The sequence below is a fragment of the Temnothorax americanus genome, unplaced genomic scaffold, assembly GCF_048541705.1.
Source record: "Temnothorax americanus isolate GAGA-0224 unplaced genomic scaffold, ASM4854170v1 Scaffold9, whole genome shotgun sequence".
NCBI classification, from domain to species: domain Eukaryota; kingdom Metazoa; phylum Arthropoda; class Insecta; order Hymenoptera; family Formicidae; genus Temnothorax; species Temnothorax americanus.
This window is the reverse complement of record NW_027509812.1, coordinates 461,198-480,225: the sequence shown is the minus strand read 5'-3', so window position 1 is coordinate 480,225 and position 19,028 is coordinate 461,198. Positions and strand designations below refer to the sequence as shown.

Below are 19,028 nucleotides of genomic sequence, written 5' to 3'. Positions count from 1 at the left end.
CAGAATAGTTCGCATAAAATTCTTGGTGGTACATGTTGTCCCACAACTACCATGATTTCAGGGTAAATTTTAAGAGAAAATTCTCTCCGTGTACCTACACACATGCATATACCTACAGACATTTTTTAAAAAGGTGATTTTTCAACGAAAGATTCGTTTATTTATATCATTACGTTCGACCTGTTATTTATCCGGGGTGGTTTTTCGGTTCGTTCACAACGCCATAGCAAGTAAAATGAAACTTTTGCATTCACGTTTCCATTCGGGAAACGGAAAAGCTTCCAAAGGAGAAAACAGTGAGAGACTTTTCGTACCACGGCGTTGCGAAAAACACTGCAGTTTCACGCTCATTTCATGCTAAATTCCTGTTCTTTTTTGCTGATACGTGCTGTAATTTGTTTTTTACTTAAAGTGTTTTTATCGTTTGCCGTTACTTTGTTATTCTCGGGTAAGTTAACAAAAACAGTCCCCTGTCAGTTTTTAAAGAATTTATGTAAAAAAATATCTGTTTTATTTTTTGAAATTATTTTTATATTATATTTTTTTGGAAAGAAATCTTCAGAGTTTAACCGTTTTAAAATATTTTTGGAGAACAAATTTGGATTTTGATTTAAAGATTAATATTGCAAATAACTATGAATAAAATTAATTAGTGTATTTGAGGGCAAAGTAATATTTTTAAATGTTACAGTTGGATATATGTCAAAAGCGAACAAGTTTTATGACAAAAAGTCTTCTTCATGAAAAATGATGCATAAAATATCTCTCGCACAATGCGAGTTATTTTGCCCATGACACGACATCCTTCTTCTATATATATATTTTTTTTTATGCGTCAAATGAGACAACAAATTCCTTGTGACGTACGTACATTTTATTCATCATTCATTCGGACATTTTCAGGTTACACATTGAACACCATTAATATATTTGAATCCAAACAAAAAGGGTAAAGTATACAAATCCGTTTATAACAATAAATAGGTAATACATATAAATGTTCATATAAATCGTTTATTCCGCTGGGAAGCATATTTTTAAATTTCATGAGTTTTGCATTGGCCATAAATAAACTTTGTAACTCCAGTTCAGATTCGAGAATTGAGAGTTTACGGCTGATGGCTATAGTAGCTGAAAATTGAGACACAGGAGAAAATTCGAAGTTTAGAGTTGGGAATTGGGGATTGGGAGTTTACGTACACACGCAAGCTCGCGCAAACGTTATATATTCGATATCGATACGATATTTTTTGACTCGATTATTAAATCCTGGATGATATTATTCCGCGTGTCTCTCTGGTTTTATCAATCCCGATACAGATACGTTTCCAACGGCGATCGAAAAACCTCTCGCTGAACGAGTCGCGCGCCCGCCGCGAAATAACGTCAAACACGAGTTCTCGACGATGCAGCTATAACACGGTTCATGGGGTTTCGTTTCGAACGTTTCTCAAAAAAAAAAACAAATTCGGGGCACGTATAGACACGCGCGCGTGTCTCATCCGCGTTTGATCTCGAGCGACGGCACCGAATTCAGCGCGATGTTTATTCATCGCCGCGTTCTTCCGTGCCGCGTGGCGAATTCCGCGCTGATGACACCGGGGCCGGGATCGTCTCTCGCGAGCCGAGCCTGGAGAACGCGAACCCCCAGGAAGCGACGCTCGTCAACGAGCGCTTCAGTCGGGAAGCGATAAATATCGTCGCTCTCGTAAATATCACGGTTAGCAAACAATAAATCCCGATGCATGAGGTGAATCTCGAAGGACGCCTCTGCACTTCGGCTCTCATTTCGCGCATTTGTTTGCGTTGTACGTTTAAGGACTGACGTCTGAATATTTTAGAAAATATATAAATCTCTCACAGAAATTATATTTTCAACGATGTGACTGATTGCGTGTGCGGGCACATATATATTTCAATAAATTAAATTTGAAATTTTATTTCTGGTTGAATATTTGAGTACCGTTGTCGAAATATTCATTTAAAATTGAGAGAACCCTGTCGGAAATTAAATAAATAAATAGATACCTCGATACTCTATCTTGATTCTTAATATGATGTTATTTTTCGATAGACAGCAAAGAAGTTGGGAAGATATAATCTAATTGGGTCAATGATAACGAGAATCTGTGACTTAAAATGATAAACTTGTATGACTTGTTGTTATAGATCTCTTATCCGGTTTAGAAACTTTATTGAGGAGAAGGCACGATATATATATATATATATATATATCGCAAAGTATAACATCATCTTGGGAGACGTATACACGTACGCGGAAATTCAGAGTTCCGCGCATATCGCACGATCGAAACTATGGTGGACAAACTATGAAAATATATACAAGGTATTTCCTGGCTCTCGAGATAGCCAAAGTTTCAACGATGCCCCTGAATTCTGACCTGAGTCGAACATTTCAGAGTCACCAGAGTATTACGGCGCCATATAGCATTGCCTTTGCCTTTGTATAGCAATCATAACAAATAGAGTAATTTTAGAAATTATCTTATAAATTATATAATCATAGAAATGTCATGAAATAGATTATAGATATATCACTCTGTCGTCACGCTTATACGTGCAGTATATAATAATGCAATAATCTATCAAAGCGCGGTAAACATCTCGAGAGTCCCTCAGTTTCGGAACCCTCCTTTTTTCCCATTCTCGTACAGGATACGCCAGTTGGGTCAAGCCAGATAAATGGACTGTCGAGGACATCCTTCCGAGAATGGAATCCACCCTCGATTCTGTTTGCCCAGCGGAACACGGAATAATCGTCGCGCGACCGCGCGGTATACTTGAGCCAAATCGAAAAACGGCGACATTGGTTTTTGTTTTTATATTAACAAATATATATTTTTAAATTGCGCTTTAATCACGCCCTGCTGCCTCCTTTTTTTCCCCCCAAACAAAAAGAAATCAGCGTGTCAATATTCTATCAATGTTATCAAGTTTTCAGTTGAAGGGATATTTAATGTAATATATGGAAGCAATATTTATTTAACTTTTCAGCGTGCTTTTAAATCTTCTTCAATAGAATTAAAAGGTAGTAAATAAAAAGATATGCGGATTTTTTAAATAAAATCGTTGCTAAAAGAATTTTATTAGGAACGCTAGAATTTAAAAGACTTTAAATATTAAAAATTCTTGAGCACATGTCTCGCGAAGCATGTAAATTATTTTTATGCAAAACCCATATAGATAGCATTAGCATTAATTTTATTTTTCAAGTTTGTAATTTGGAATGTAAAGCTTACATAACAGAATAGAATATATATAATCTCTAACTGACACGTTAAAAAATCAGACGAAGCTCTTTTTAATCCTCGAGAAATATTTTTTAATATTTACAATTAAAAAATTTATACACACACACATATACATAAATGTTCATTATACAACATTATTATGCGTTATCAACCTCGATTAATGTGGAATAATCAGAAAGCAAGCATCGCGTATCCGCTTCGAAAAAAATTCGCCGTCAACGTCTCCCGCCTTGAGATTGATTTATGCCGCTCGAGATTCGCATAAATCTCGCATGGAGTTCGAAAGTAAAGCTAACTTATATTAATGAACGCGCGCGTCTAACGTACGGCGCGTAAACTAAGCGGAGAGAGGCAGCTTCCGGCTTACACAGTTTTCCATAGAGATCCCGAGAACACGCTCTCTTCGCGCCGCTCCCGTGAGACGCATCCGCTATTACTCCCTGTGTGTACAACGACGTTCTCTGCATAATGAAACGATACCGCTCGTACCCCGTTCTCGATCTCTCCCCCCTCTTTCTTCTCCCCCTCAAGGTCGAACGCTCCTCCGGCTCCGGCTTCTGCATTTTTTATTTAATTTCTTGTGGTGAATGTGTGTGTGTGTGTGTGTGTGTGTGTCGAGAGGAAATCGAATTCAACGATATATGTTCGAGAAGAAAACTCGACAGAAAATCTTGGGCGAGCTCATCCTCCGAGAAGATTCTCAATTAACGCTCGAGAGAGATGTCTTCGACGGATCAGTCGCACCTTGTTAACCCCGCGTCACCGCGTTTCCCCATCGGCGAATTCACGTATATACAATCCACGTCGCGCGGTTTCTCTCCCTCCCGCGTTTCATTGCCGGAATAACGTAATATCGCCTGCCGTGTAGTCTCGGGGCGAGGAGATCGTCGAGGCGCGAGCGCGCTAAGACGCCTCTCCATCCGACTTAACGACATTCTCGGTGGCGGATTAGGTCGGGCGAGATGTGGTAGTCGGGGCGTGTGCTGGAGCCGAGACACACGGCACGGGCGGCGCGGCGCTCCGTGTCGAATGGGATGGGATTAGCCGCCGGAGATCCGGCGAACCCTGAAGCGCCGGATGCCATGCCGCTGCCGCGCGCTTGTAGCGCGCGAGATTTTCACGGGTCCGCGTCGTTTACGCGCGATTTAGGGGAAGCGTTTACCCACTTTGCGCATTTTAGCGTAATACAGCTGCAACATCGCCCAATATTGGGATGCAAAGCGCGGTTGAGCGCGCGCGGACCGCAACCAGCGGCCGCCGGATGTCTCAGGCGGGCGTCGACTTGATGGCTGCGTCAAGCCTCGCATTTATTTAGCAGCGGAAAATGAAATTTCTATTGAAATGGATTAATAATTTATCGAAGGAAGGAGGGAATTTTCATATTTTACGTTGATTATATTGACTGAACATCTCTTTAACAATTAAAAGTTATTTAATTAAAACCGGAACTACAATCCTTTGATCTTATGATCCGCACCCCGTTCGGACATTATTAATATTTTTATTATTTTTTCTCTATAAATTTTAAATTATGCTCATTTTAATTAAAAATAATAAAATGTTATTTAACTCAAGATATTGGTTATTTTATTCTTCAATATTAAGAGTGGGGAAGATGCTAATTGTAGTCGTTATTTTTCACAGGAATCTGACAGTCTAGCAGTGTTCTCCGAGCTGCTGCGATACACAAGCGTGCGTGAGTTGAGCTTATGCAACGCGCGTTTGCATTTAGCGGTGCACGAGGGTCCTCTGGCGAGATTAGGACGTCGCGATGACGCCGGCGCCGAGCTCCTGCGAGCCGCACCACCTCCGGCCTGTCCCGCGATCGTCTTCCTGAGGCTAGCCGGATTTCAAGTGAGTGAACGCACTCTCCTCTCGCGGGATATCTCGTCAAAAATCGAGCACGACAAAAATCACCGATAATCTTTTATATATTGTCGCCTTTATTCTTACAATTAGCGGAAAAAAATTAACTATGTCTTTCAAATCGAAAAATCAATTTTTCTACGTCGAAATCTCGATTATTATATCCTACCTTTAATGTTCATAGAAGTCATCGTAGTTTGTGCATATTAAACAATCGGACTGTAATAAATGGCTTCGAGTTGCCTAACACGGTATTACGGTGAAATGGAGTGTAAAATAATTAGTGGGAAATCTCCTTGAAACGGTCTAACTCACCTGTACGAACTGAATCGCGTAGCGCAACAATGCCGCAATGACATGTGCAATCCTATTATACCGGACTAAGCGTACGAAGCTTTGACCATTTGCTGATGCAGTTACACGTCTTCGAATGCACCGTGCATATCCGGACGCCCGTACCATTACGGGAAGATAACAGATACGTATACCGGGGGGAGGGGGGGGCTATACGGCATCATAGCGATTCGCAGTAGACGCAGTAGACGCAGATGTAGCTGTCTACTGACTGTCTCTACCGACCCGAGTATCCCTGGGATGTAACAGGCGCTGTGTAGCTATCGTGTTCCCGGGATCTGGGCTGGAACCATTAGACACACCCGCGTCTCTCTATCCAGCCCGCGGAACAGCTCCTGATGCGGAGTCCCTTCTCTCGCGGAGAGATGATTCGTCCCGTTTGAAAAATGGATCGCCGTTACGGTCTCCTTGAAACACGCCACGAAGAAAATCGGTTAGCCCGCTGGAACACCGAGTATCGCGTTCCCGTCGTCTAATATCGTCTCCCTTCCACCCCCCCCCCTTCCTTCCTCCATGGTAATTCTGATCTTGGGAAATTGCGAACGTGCTCGCGCCCATGTAACGTTTCCTAATGTCGTTTCACTGAAAGTCTGATTCCGGATTCTGAATGAGAAACTCTGAAAAATCCTAAAATGTGTTGTGGAGAGGCAGAAAAGTGCCAGATATTAATTATCATTTAGCCTGCATACATAGAACGTCCCAGAATTCACGCACAGATTCTCGATATCAGAAAGAAGCGAAAAATTCGTTTCTCTCCGGCAGAATTGCATTCAAGCTACTGTTTTTAAATGAGAGCAATTTAAAGCTAATGAATGAACGCTCCAGTTACGCATGGATCGACGCGCGACGTGCGCTGAATGTGCACTATTTTATTATTTCTCTGAAGATTTTTTTTATTTAACAACTGTATAGGATATTTAAATATCACTGTTTGAAATACAATTTAATAAGAGAAAATTTTTTAATTGATGCTATTTGAAGCAACGACTGAAAATAGATTGGATAACACGTGAATAGTGATCCAATTTGCACAATAAAGTTTTATCCGTAAAAAAGTGCGTATATACAAATAAAAAGCCTTTATAAAACATTTAATTGACTCTTTTTAATTAAGTCCACAAATATCTTTACAACGTTGGAATAACACATTTGGGATCTAATTGATTTTTCTAATCTACTTTTATTTTTAATCATTCAAAGATATTAGATTAGAAAACTTTCCATGTAACACTGATATCTTTTACACAAATGAGATTACAGTCATTATAGAATTTCATAAAAATATAAAAGCAAACTTTTCCTAATGTATATATTCGAAAATAATCTTTAGCTATTTCTCACCCGAATAAAAAAAGCCCATTCATTACTTATGAAAAAGAAAGGATGATACTGAAGTAACTATCTCATTTTACATCGCGAGGGCCAATTCCGTGCCCGGAACGTCCGCCAGATCTCGTGTCCCTTTCCTCCCTTATCTATAAGTCATATATTTTCTATTACATGCGCAATTACTGTCGGCCGCACCGCGATAGCGATAAACAAAGGACGGCCCGGACCGACATTCGTCTTCGTAGTCTCTCGCATTAAACCAACCCCCAATTCCATCCCCTTAATTCGCCTCCCCGTACGGGATGTCCCTAAAATAAATTACCAAACTTGCGGCCGCGTTCCTCATCTTCGCCAATTTGCAATTCGGTTTTTTCTTAACGAAGATACCTACGTCTTTGCTTGCCTCAAGTTTTCAATTAAGTATCTATATTTTAATTAATTCTCTAGTTAAAGGTCCAACAATGATTTAACTTATGCCTTTTTTGAGGGCATAAGAAATTAAGCTAACTCTTAGATTTTTCCTTGGAAATTGATCTTCTCAGGTTCTTAAACAAATCGAAAGATTTTGTTTGTTATTAAACGGACACTCTTTGAAATTCAGTTCCCGTTTTTCTTTCGATCGCTTGTCGCTTGAATGCTGAAGAAAAAAAACCAAACCAAATTAATCGGTGAAGCTCATAGAGATGAGAAATTGCTTGCCAAGTCCGTGACACTCTGTATGTCCCTCTCTCTTTTTGATCTCTCAACCTGTAAACGAGCGAAACAAATTGCGCCCGATAAGATCAGCCGACGGAATTATTTCTGATTGCAGGTGACAGTGAACGATCGCCTGGCGCTGCGCGGTCCGTTGCTGCTGCCGTTCCTGGCGGGTTTCACGTCGCTGAGCGAGCTCGACCTGTCGCTGGACAAATCAACGATCGGCGGCAGCAGCGGCTCCCTGCTCTTCATCGACGACAAGATCCTGCAGCAGTTCTTCTGCTGCCTGGCGGCGCACTTCCGCAGCCTGCAGTCGCTCCGGATCAACTTCTGGCGGATCACTCTGGAGGACAGCGACCGTACGATGCGACAGATCGCCAAGCACCTCAAGCTGTGCGGCCTGAGCTTCCTCAGGGCGAACGGCCTGATCGTCACCGACAGCGCCAAGCGCGTGCAGATGGAACACGTGTTCGTGCAGACGATCCTCACGCACTTGCAGTGTCTCACCTGGTTGTGCCTGGACGGCGTCGAGCTTACCGAGACGCAGGCCACCAGCGTGGGTAAGTGCGTGCGGGATCGTTACCCCGGCACCACCCTGGAGATCAGCGCCAAGGACGTGCACGTGAGATCGGTCAAGGCTCTGGTGACCGCGGCCGAGGAGGGCGGCAGGACGGAGGTGGTTTATACCGGCGGCTCCAACTGTCGCCTGAAGATCACGAAGCTCCAGAAGGGCGGCCGGGGCAAGAAGAAATGAGGGGATCGATAATTTGGAGGAAGTTATCCTGGCACACACAGTTTTACCGCGAGGTAAAGGGGAACGAAGAGAGGTCGATCGAAACGGAGGTCGATTGGTCTCTTCGCGGACGTGACTGTGGAACTGGGAGAGTTCCGGGAGATCGAAGGGGAGAAGGTATACGCGGAGATAAAGGATTAAGTCAACAGATCGTGCTACGAAAGGGACGCGGAGAAGCGAGCGGGGAAGCCCGGAGAATCGGAAAAGGGATTAGATAAGACGAAGATGTAATGTAGATTTTCCAGGAGCGACGGATATCGAGGAGAAAGCGTGTCGAGCATCGACGTCGATCTCGGCCGTGTGAGACACGTGTAGAATAATAAAGAAGAAGCTAAATGAAAGATGTAGAGGGTACGAAAGAGGGAAATGCGGGTTAACTTTGCAGATTTTCGTCTTACTGTGATTTCGTTTCTTGCGCGTCAAGCGCGCTCACCTACGATATAGACTCTATAGATTATAGCGATTTATTAAATCTCAAGAATGATTCGAAAGAAAAACGGGAGCTGCACCGCGCTTCGCTCATCTAACGCGTTCAAGAAACTAAAGATACTAAAAGGAGCGCAAACCCGCAATCAATAGTGGTCTAGGAATTTTGCTGCTTTAGCAGGATTTTTGACGGCATCATTTTTCGTCGAAATAGCGTCGCGTAAATAAAAAGGATGCCAATGCAAAAACATCTGTTTAATAATATGAAATTCTGTCTCTCATTTTAGAGCGATTATTTCAAAAATACTTGTTTGCGAGCGTTATCGTTAGCAGGACGGATGTTAATAATCTCGACATGCGGACGTATTTAAAATATACAATTATTCTTATTTTTTATATTTTTCTACATATATCTTCTACAATTTTTCATGAAATTTCCTTACTTTCATAGGCATGATAAGTTGAATTATCTTTGTTCATATATCTCGCAGTATTTGTTTCAACAAATAGGAGCAAGATTGCGTTTGCTTCATCTCTTTATGCAATTTTAATTGTAGCCAATAAATTTTTTACGTGTGAATCTCATTATCATTCGGGGAAATTGATTCGTTGGATAAACAAGATTGGAAATATCCGATGCCGCGTGGAGAAATAATCTTCTCGACATTTTTTGGCGGGGAAGAGCGAAAACAAAAGGGAAATATGGAAATGCTCATCGCGCGAGAAAAGAGGGATGTTAAAGCGAAGGAAAAAGAGGCTGTTGCGATTACATAAGTATCGTTCGTTGTTGTTAGATGGAGATGTAAGATACGATTCAGAGTAATATATTATTAGCGATATAGATCACATCACGATCGTCACGATATTATTAAATGTTACAATCGACCGTCATTCGCGATCGGCGAGATGCGGGTGGCTTTACCGAGCAAGTGGCGCGTTGTTGGGGATTTGGAGAAATTTTATAGAGTGAATTTTAAACGGTAGGCACATGAAGGAAAAAGAACATAACACACATACATACATGTGTACGTGCGTTTTCGCGGCGGCGTGAAAGGAAAGAAAGTCTCGAATACTCGTAATTCTTACGATAGAAGATACATATAAGCAGGCACTCGACGCAGGCTATTGTTGTATAAAGTAATTAATTATTGTAATTAGGATGACTGCCAAATCGTAATGGTTGAAGATCCGCGCTCTTTGCGCGCCGTAATTAGCGCTAAACTCGACGTTTTGAGGTTTTTGCCTAGTAAAAGAAGAAAAAAGTCGCCTCGCGATGAGAGTGAGGCGCAGAGAGATGTTTGCGCGGCTCTGAGGGCCGAAGATCCGAGTTTAAATCGAGTTAGTTTTTATTCGATCGCCACCTCTCGGGTGAGGTAAAAGAAGAGGCAATCCACCGAAAGTGTCTTGCCATGAACACCCATCCCTCTATAGAAGACTGTTCGGAATCAACGTCAAATGGGCGTAGATCCCCATACATCTCGTTTACAGATATATGCAGAAGGGATCACGAGGATCGAAAAAAATAATAATAAATAGGTACATCTCTCTGTGCCACTCCAAAAATAGGAACTGTACACAATTTTATTACATATAATGAAAACGTCCTTTGCGCTTTAAATGCAGATTATGAATCTGAAGAACCTTCCTCCTTTTCAGGAGATAATGTAGTATGAAACTCGGGATCGAACCCGAGTTCTCAAGCAAATGCGAATCAACCGTTTTCACGCGAAGCAACTCGTCACGTCCCATGGACCGATAGTCGCTCGATCACGTTTAACGCTAAATGCGGACTACGAGAGTTCTAGTATCGTTTTTCGATGTCGCGCAAACGTTTTAGGAAGGATCGTGTCTACGATCACGCGACAAAAGTAGACCGCATTTTAAACGAGCCGAGAACAATTTTTCGCAGCGTGATCGCGATCGATCGATCGTGATCAATGTCGGTGCGCCAACGATAACTGCCATTCTCAACTGGAACCACCGATGAAAATAAAAGGGAACGATCTGCGAAACGCGGAGGAATCTTTGCTGATCTTTAAGTTTCGTCTTGTACAGAGCGCTGGTCAAAAGTCTGCCATTCATTTATTATAAACGTATAATATGTATTATAAAAAAATCGATATCTTATAAGGTAAAATATAAATATTTAAATATCTACATGATAATATAAGCAAATATTTTTAGATCTTCATTTTATTATAAAATCTAATTATGATTTTATTGAAACTTTAGTTTTGCCTTCAAAATTTAATTAATGAATGAAAGAATTTAATATTAAAGATTTAAAAAAAAAAGAATTTATTGCATCTTTAAAGTATTTAACATTAAATGCCTTATAATTGATTCTCGAAAAGTGAAATTCTGAGAAAATAAGTTTTACTTTCAATTATTTACACAGTTCTAAACTTCTCTCTTGTCTCGATGTTTTATCCAAGAAAAATTAAAGTCTATAAATATCAGAAGAAAGTTTCATTTTTATTCTAACATACAGAGTGATCCTTAATTATAGGTCAATATCTAAGAGAGTGAACCTCTTTAGGGTCAAGACAAGAAAAAAATTTACATGACTACGCATATAAAATTATCATTAGGCATTTTGAAGTACCACTAAATGATACTATATAATTGCAATATGTATAGACATACGTACCTATAGGTATGCATTACAATTATATTCCCTCCATTTCTTAATATTTTAAAGCATCTAATAATAACTATATGTACATATTTGTTTTGGATCCTAAATTTATCCCTGAAAATATAAATATATATAATTAAGGATCACTCTGCTTAATCTCGGGCTTTTGACCGGCACTGCGGAGAAGAGTGCTCCTATTAAGAGTTCTCTCTCTCCCTTTCCACGTTTTTCCGGGACCTACAGTACCATCCCGCGCGGAATCCTTTATTGTCCGACTAGATACGTAAGTGCTCCCGCTCGAGCGTGTGTACGACGAATTTTGTCATTTTTGATAGTTTGCTATGTACATAAGAGTCTCTTCGATTATACCGCGCGGCGCGATGTGAATGACCACCGCGCGATTTGTTAAACGTTTGTGAGACCGTTTTACGAGCAAGCCAACACTCGGCAAGACTGAAACTCATGTTACACATATACGTATACAGAGAGAAAGAGAAAGAGAGAGAGAGAGAGGAACACCCGCAGAAATATACATATATAAAATACACGCTGGCCGAGCGATATATCCGCGGCGACTTGCGAGATAAGCGCCCAACGTATCCACATGTGGAATCAACTTCAGTAATTTTATTATAAATATTTATGTATTTATATGTGTACACATATCCTCTCCAAATAAATGTAATATGTGTTTGAAAACTTCGTCTTAATAATCGCAAATCGTGATTTAAGCACCTGTCAAATGTGGACGAGCTTGCAGGAGGAACTCGGCATTAAGAGTTATCGGTTATGGCTTTATTTCACATTATTGCAATTATCATTAAGATGAAAAGAGGAATATCTAAATTCGTCAATGCGATATGTAAAAAGTTAGGAACCTGCGTAGAACTTAAGAACTTGGCGATTGTTCAATAAGTAGCTAATAATATAAACCGCCATTGATAAATTAAACAACCTTCATTTATCACAAATTGAGAAAAATTAGACAATCGTAAAAAAAAAATTAACGATGATTATTCGAACAGGCATACGGAAGTAGCGAATTGTTAAAAGACGGTGTGAGCCTGTATTGCAAATGTGTATATTTATTACTTACACATTTCTTTTTTTTTATATAATAAAATCTCACACGCAATCCGCGCATTTATAAATCTATATACAATGAGAGTAATTAGGAAAACGTAACAAGACTCGCGTACCATAATCACATTTTCTCTTGTGTGTTATAGCAGACACTCTCTCATTGGCGCTCGATTAATCTAAACAAAGAACGTTAATTATCGCGCCTGACACGCGATGAGTGATAGATGTTTCTTCGTAAAATAATCAAATATTCGAAAGTTCCATTGTGATACCCTATTATTCATAACACAATTAACATATTGGCCCGCACGTCATCAAAATCGAAATCAATGCCTTGACATCTGTGCGCGCATATATATTAATATATATTACAATATAAATTATATAATGCATTATTACATTATAATATATAATATATTATAATATACAGTTTATAATACAAATTTTAATGCACATTATAATATATATTGACATGATACACACGCGGAATGTAAAAGTCGCTATGATCGCTAACGCGATCCCTTCATCTCTCAGAAATGCGATGAAATCATTAGTCTAAATCCGCGTTAAGATTTAGGAAACATCGCATTTAATGATTTCTTAATCATCCGTGTTAATCATCGGCGTTCTCGAAGATCCAAGACGTTCGCACATTGCGTTTAGGAGAAGAAAGTATTCTGCATGGTATAAATCAAGGAGGAAATATTTTAAAATTCTCTCGTCCGGATCTCCCTTGGATTCTGGCACGAGCTTTCGGTCTCTCTCTCACGTCGTTAACTTGCAATATTCCATTTATTTGGCTACAATCGGCATTAGCCTAATAACATAATTATATACAAATAATATTACACAAATTCGTCCAACAGATTGTGCATACATAACCGGCACGGTTACTCAACAAATGGTCCACGCATGCTAAGTTAACGTTTCTGAATTGAAAGTATTACAGTAACGAGGAAGGTAATACTTAGCATGGACGGAAAAATACAAATAGCAACCTCTCTTTTGGGATCATTGTATAAAAAATGGTAGGTATATTTTCATGTAAAAGTACTCCTTTCCGCGTTATGCGACGTTACTTTCTTCATTTCTCGCACAGATATGACTAGCTCTCTATAGCTGTCCCCAGGTTGTTATGGCCGCTTGCGTGGCTCTTACACACGATTCCATTTCGAACTTATACGACAATATAATTTTATAGAAACGATAATTGTCTCAAACAGTTATGTTATATAAATTACATAAGAATCAGCACTATCTTTTGTTCTCGGAAGTCTCGTTAAAAAATATTCTTACAAACGCACCTCAAGGTATCATTGCAAAAATAAAAAATCTAAGGCAATCTAAGCAATGCTACTCTTACATTACGATATAGCTAAATTTAACCTAGATCCGAAATGCTCACTCGTAATGATCAATTACAAGTCAAGGCTCATGTAAACAAAGATAAGCCTTCGCTCCGACAGAGGTAAAGTATTTATATAAAAGATGAACAAACGGAGACACTTGTTCCGGAGAAGAGAATGTAACTGACCGTTCTTAGAAGTATCTAATATGCGATATACATCTTTCCATCATAACATCGTGTTTTAGAAATTGCGCGGTTTAAGTTAACGATTTGATTCGATTAGAAATTCTTAGGAAATTCTCAATCGCCCCGTGTCAGCAGTTTTTCTCTCCCCAAGGCATGCACGGTCCTCAAACAATCTGTAGTCCGAGATGATACCGATTGCCATTCCAATGGGCACAATCACAGATTTTTGACGTAGCGAAGACATTCTGCGGGGCTCCCGTGTTACCCGTCCCCTCGCGACAAAGTCTGCAGACAGACGCACCTCCGTTATACTCGCAACAACACTCCGCGATGCACGTCGTGCCTTTCGTAGATCACATAGGAGCGTAATCGAGCTGGACGGTGAGCTGTCTGATGCCCGCCGACTGGAAAATCTTGTGCGTCGTCATCACGACGGACTTGGGATCCACTTCTCTGGCGACCTCCAGCTTCAGGCATCCGACGTACACGTCCGAGCACAGAGTCCAAAAGTGCGGCTCCTGTACGCTGTAGACGCCGGGTATCTGCGTAACTTTGTTGTAGCACTGCGGCAGAACGTGATCCAAGGCTACCGGCTGTCTCTGCATAAGTATCTCCCACGACTCCTTCAGCAACGAGATCACACTTAACACTATCAATACCGCTATGAGCATGGAGCAAATCGGATCGGCGATCATCCAGCCAAACATTTGCATCAGTATCGCCGATATGATTACCCCGACCGAGCCGAGGGTGTCCGCGAGTATGTGTAGGAACACGCCCTTCATGATTTGCGAATTCGTACCGCTGAAAGACGTTTCCACTTCGACGTGATGGTCGTAGTGGTCGTTGTGATTCAGGAGAGAGTATCTCTCGTCGTGATTCTGGGAGTGAGAATGACCGTGGTGTCCTCTCCCGCCGCCGTGACTGTGACCGTGGCTATGGCCGTGTCCTCCGTGCCCGTGGGCGTGTCCGTGTTTAAATGCGCATATCCCTACTAAATTCACTAACAGTCCCAACACGGAGACCACGATGAGCCTCTCGTGCTTGATCTCCGGCGGCTCGATGGCGCGCTCCACCGCCTCGGACATGATGAACAGGGCTATGAACAGTAGGAGTAGTCCGTTCACGAAGCCGCCCAACACCTCGGCCCTGACGTATCCGTACGAGTATCTGTCGTTCGCCCGCCACCTGGTGATAACGGACGCCGCTAGACCGAACAGCAGGCCGGTGCAGTCGAAGAACATGTGGAAACTGTCGGAGATGAGGCCGAGGCTGTTGGTCCATATCCCATACAGCAGCTCGACGAAGGCGAAGGACAGGTTGAGAATGAGAAACAGGAACAGATTGCGGGTGTTTGGGTCAGAGAAGATGAGGCGTTTCCAACTCAGCAGCTTCTCCTTGATCCTGCTGCGGAAGTTGGAGCGCGAGTCGCGCGGGCTGTGCGAAAGTGGCAGCATCTCGGAGTCACGCCGATCTTGCAAGCTCAGGCTTGTCTAAAATCTGTCCTGCAAGGAAGAAAGCCCAGTGTCGTGACAAGACGGACGAAACAGAGGCGTGTGTATAAAATAAAACAAAGGACTATGTTCATCATCGGTACTTATATTTACCGTCTCAAGTGCAATCTTGAGATGTCATAAACCAATCGCCGAGCCATTTTAACATCTTAAGGCGGTCTTGAAATAAGAACGGACTACGGATACCGGCCAAAGACCCCAAATTAAAGATTCGACGTTAAAATAAAGCAAAGACAAGCCGAATAATAGTGTCGCGCATTTTTACCAACAATTACATTTATAGTTTTCGAGCTAAACGGCGGAGCAACCGTCTACATTTCCGTCAACGTGTACACCGCAGCTACGCACATACATATGTTGACCAGAAAACCAGAAGACATCCCGTACCCCGCCGGTGGTAAACTGTGGCCGGAAATCTTGAATTCTTACGGCCAGACGCACACCTGCCGCTGCGGAACGATCGAGGACTCCGGAGCCTTTTTGCGGGGACACGAGAAACGTGGAGACCACAAAGCCGTAGAGTAGAGGCCGGAGGCCGGACAATTGACCAGGGCCAGTCGCGGCTCGCCCCGATACGCGGCACGCGCAGCTGTTCCGACACGCGTCCAGGTCAGGTTCGCTAATTGAAGCAACACGTACGTACATGTGTACTCGCGCATGCATGCGTACAACACGCATACATATGCCAACATACGCGCGGCACGACCGGACACGTCCGCGGGTCCACGTCGAGGACCGCGGGCATCCTAACCTAACCTAACTCGCGCCTCGCGCCCCTCGCACGAAACTCGACTCACCTGTCGCGGCGCCGGACGTCGATCCGCCGTCCCGTACGGCATGCCGGGCGGGCCGTGGCTCTGCGTTAGAGGCGCGTGGAACCGAATCGCGAACGGTGTGGAGACGCACGATGGAGAAGCGTGGCCATGCCGCGTGGTCCCGGTCGATCGACGAGGGGCCAGGGGGAAAAACGAGATCCCAGAGATCGCGAACGGGTTTTACGGGTGCGCCGGACGGGAACGAACGAGCCGAAATAAAATTCGTCGACGTATCCCGTTTACCTGCGACTCTTGTCCCGGCTTTCCCGGTCGACCCGCCTACCCGCGACACGTCCACGTCGCGATTTCGATCAACGTGGTACCCCAGGTTATGCAAGTCGCAAGTCGCAAGTCTCACACGGAAAGTTATTTCTACCAGTGTTTCATATAGCGCCAGCTTTCACGAAATGTGAAACTGCAAAGCAATACAGCGTAAGGTAAAAGATGCCGTATTATCTCATTTTCTTCGCCCCATCATTCGATACGAAATATAAAAATTATCGTTTTCGTTGTGTACGTACATATTAAGAATACTAATAATAGACAAGCATAAACACTCTTGCTACTAATAATGAAAAGACAAATGGGAAAGGAGTATAGGAATCATCTGCGGGGTGAGATAAGACTACGTTTGTGATTATTTGGATAATTAAATGTTGTACTATATGTATGTATATCTTGTAAATTTCATGAACCAGAATCCTAATTTAAAAAAGCGACGTTTTTCTCTGGTTATTATCAACCATGAATAAAGAAATTTTATTTTTTTAGGTTATCAACCCTACGGCGCCGCGGTCGCCGCCGCCGCCGCTGTGCCGGAAGTGATACCGCACGCCATGGCCGGCATGGCCCACGACCGACTTCCCGTTCCCGTCTCTTCCAGTCCCTCTTCCTCGCGCGACAGCCACAATGGTAGGTTCACGTGGTGCATAATTGTGTAATTTTCGAGCGACGTTTTCGCGATCCCGCGGTAAACCCGACAGATTATCACGTAGGGCGCGAGAGCCTCGCGAAAAATGGCGGATTTTGGTCGGGAATTACGCGCTGGATGCGTCTTGTTTGCGGAGCGACGAGCGTTTCCCGTCCGTCGAGGGATCCACGTGCCCCGCGCCGATTATTTTAATTCTTCCCGTATTTTCCGGTCACGGGAGAGGAATATCGAGTACAATATTTGAACGTTAGAGGAAAGATAACGATCACATTTGAAGAATACATTGAAATGTCAACTGGAGATTATTTGCGTCAACGACGTAACCTGTCTCTCTCTGAATTCCACACTTGTCTCATTAGGCAAGAGAAAAGAACAAAGAATGAATTGACACTGGGATCACTGAATCGTTCTCTTTCTTTAGCTTCTTTTACCTCGGGCATCGTCTGAAGCTGGCATTAACTTGTAAAAATTTTTCCTAACTCGTCCGATGTTTATGCGATAACATTTTACCATGTCGGGGATTTAAACCTCTGCAAGATCTATATGATGACAAACTAGTTTCTAGATAAATACTATGACAGTAAAATACTGATTTAATGAGTCTGACTGTAACTCTCGGACGTAATTGAACTTCCGTCTAGCTATGAATGTATCTTATATTTGACCGCTATTGTTACAGCCGCCTAAAAAGGATACGAAGGGTTCCTCTAAGCAACCTCAGAAGACCCAGAAGAAGAAGGAGGGTGGATCTGGGGGAAAGGCTAAGAAGAAGGTTCGTATCTTCTCCCTTCGTTGTAACGCTCGCAATGGACAATTTTAAACAATTTAATCTCGTTTGATGTGCACTTGCGAACTCGACCAACCGTGGAAGCGAAAACTGATTTAATGAGTCCGATGAGATTTGAATTGCTCGTAAATTTTTTGATGTTGCGACGTTGGAACATTTATTCTAACACTATTTTCCTGTATTCTTGCAGAAGTGGTCCAAGGGAAAAGTACGCGACAAGTTGAACAATCAAGTGCTCTTCGATAAGCCGACGTATGAGAAGCTGTTGAAAGAAGTACCGCAGTACAAACTGATCACGCCCTCGATCGTCAGCGAAAGGTTGAAGATCAGGGGATCTCTCGCCAGACGGGCGCTGATAGAACTCCAACAGAAAGGCTTGATCAAGCAAGTCGTGCAACATCATGCGCAACTTATCTACACACGTACTACTAAGGGAGATGATCCGGCGGTATAATATGTAAACCATCAATTTAATAAAAAAAAAACTTTTAAAAGTCAAAATATAATTCTCTACTCTTCTAAGAGCACTCCACGATCCACTGATTCTTAAATTTCACTGGTTTCTGTAATTCACTAGTAACGTTTAGTGAGAGAAAAGTTTAATCTGTTTCGATATTAAAAAATTTTATGAAATAACTGAAAACTTTGACAAAAAAAAATTAAGCTTCTGCGTCTCTTTATTGCAACTCTGTTGAATTATAGCATTAGAAGCGAGAAATCTTGCTTTATTTTGCATTGTTCATCGTAATAAATTTGTATATCGTTATTTGCATAGATTTCGAGATCTCGACAACAAACAGATCAAGTTCTAAATAGCTCGTTTGATAGCTTGAGTTTAAATTATAGTGTTATTTTTTTGCATTACTCTGCATTGTAGTATACGTATAATTCAATCTGCACGTCTCCTACGTTACACCACCCACCACACATCCCAGCAAAAATGGATCTCGTAATAAAGGCTCAAGAATCATTACACTTTCGTGAACCAAA

The 19,028-nt window shown here is 42.1% G+C and overlaps 3 protein-coding genes across 12 annotated transcripts in view; 2 read left to right on the top strand and 1 right to left on the bottom strand.

Moving 5' to 3' along the window:
• Positions 1-10,105, top strand: part of LOC143908099 (uncharacterized) — a 215,267-nt gene extending 205,162 nt beyond the window's left edge. For all 3 annotated transcript variants that reach the window (XM_077425410.1, XM_077425409.1, XM_077425411.1), the window contains 2 exons: positions 4,917-5,126; positions 7,633-10,105. In XM_077425410.1, the coding sequence (XP_077281536.1) occupies positions 4,917-5,126; positions 7,633-8,271 (849 nt within the window). In that variant the 3' untranslated portion in view covers positions 8,272-10,105. The remainder of the gene's footprint in view (positions 1-4,916; positions 5,127-7,632) is intronic.
• Positions 10,106-13,230: 3,125 nt separating this feature from the next.
• On the bottom strand, positions 13,231-17,025 carry Znt86d (solute carrier family 30 member 7). Of its 8 annotated transcripts, none has more exons than XM_077425443.1 (3): positions 16,303-17,025; positions 15,854-16,124; positions 13,231-15,491 (listed from the first exon to the last, which is right to left on the bottom strand). In XM_077425443.1, the coding sequence occupies exon 3, from the start codon at positions 15,446-15,448 to the stop codon at positions 14,345-14,347; it is 1,104 nt and encodes a 367-aa protein (XP_077281569.1). In that variant the 5' UTR covers positions 15,449-15,491; positions 15,854-16,124; positions 16,303-17,025; the 3' UTR covers positions 13,231-14,344. The 8 variants fall into 8 exon arrangements, with proteins under 8 accessions (XP_077281569.1, XP_077281567.1, XP_077281566.1 ...); XM_077425441.1 differs by having other exon boundaries at positions 13,231-15,496; positions 15,781-16,124; positions 16,303-17,024; XM_077425440.1 differs by having other exon boundaries at positions 13,231-15,496; positions 16,303-17,024.
• A 66-nt stretch (positions 17,026-17,091) lies between these two features.
• Rps25 (ribosomal protein S25) lies at positions 17,092-18,544 on the top strand. The gene is made up of 3 exons (XM_077425458.1): positions 17,092-17,232; positions 17,931-18,023; positions 18,229-18,544. Exons 1-3 carry the CDS (start codon positions 17,230-17,232, stop codon positions 18,490-18,492), a joined length of 360 nt encoding a protein of 119 aa, XP_077281584.1. The 5' UTR covers positions 17,092-17,229; the 3' UTR covers positions 18,493-18,544.
• The last annotated feature ends 484 nt before the right edge of the window (positions 18,545-19,028 follow it).

Bases quoted from the DNA above. Each gene is read 5' to 3' on its own strand.
- Znt86d (XM_077425443.1), bottom strand. From the start codon at position 15,448: ATGCTGCCACTTTCGCACAGCCCGCGCGACTCGCGCTCCAACTTCCGC.
- Rps25 (XM_077425458.1), top strand. The intron at 18,024-18,228 runs GTTCGTATCTTC...GTATTCTTGCAG, and splicing joins GGGGAAAGGCTAAGAAGAAG to AAGTGGTCCAAGGGAAAAGT.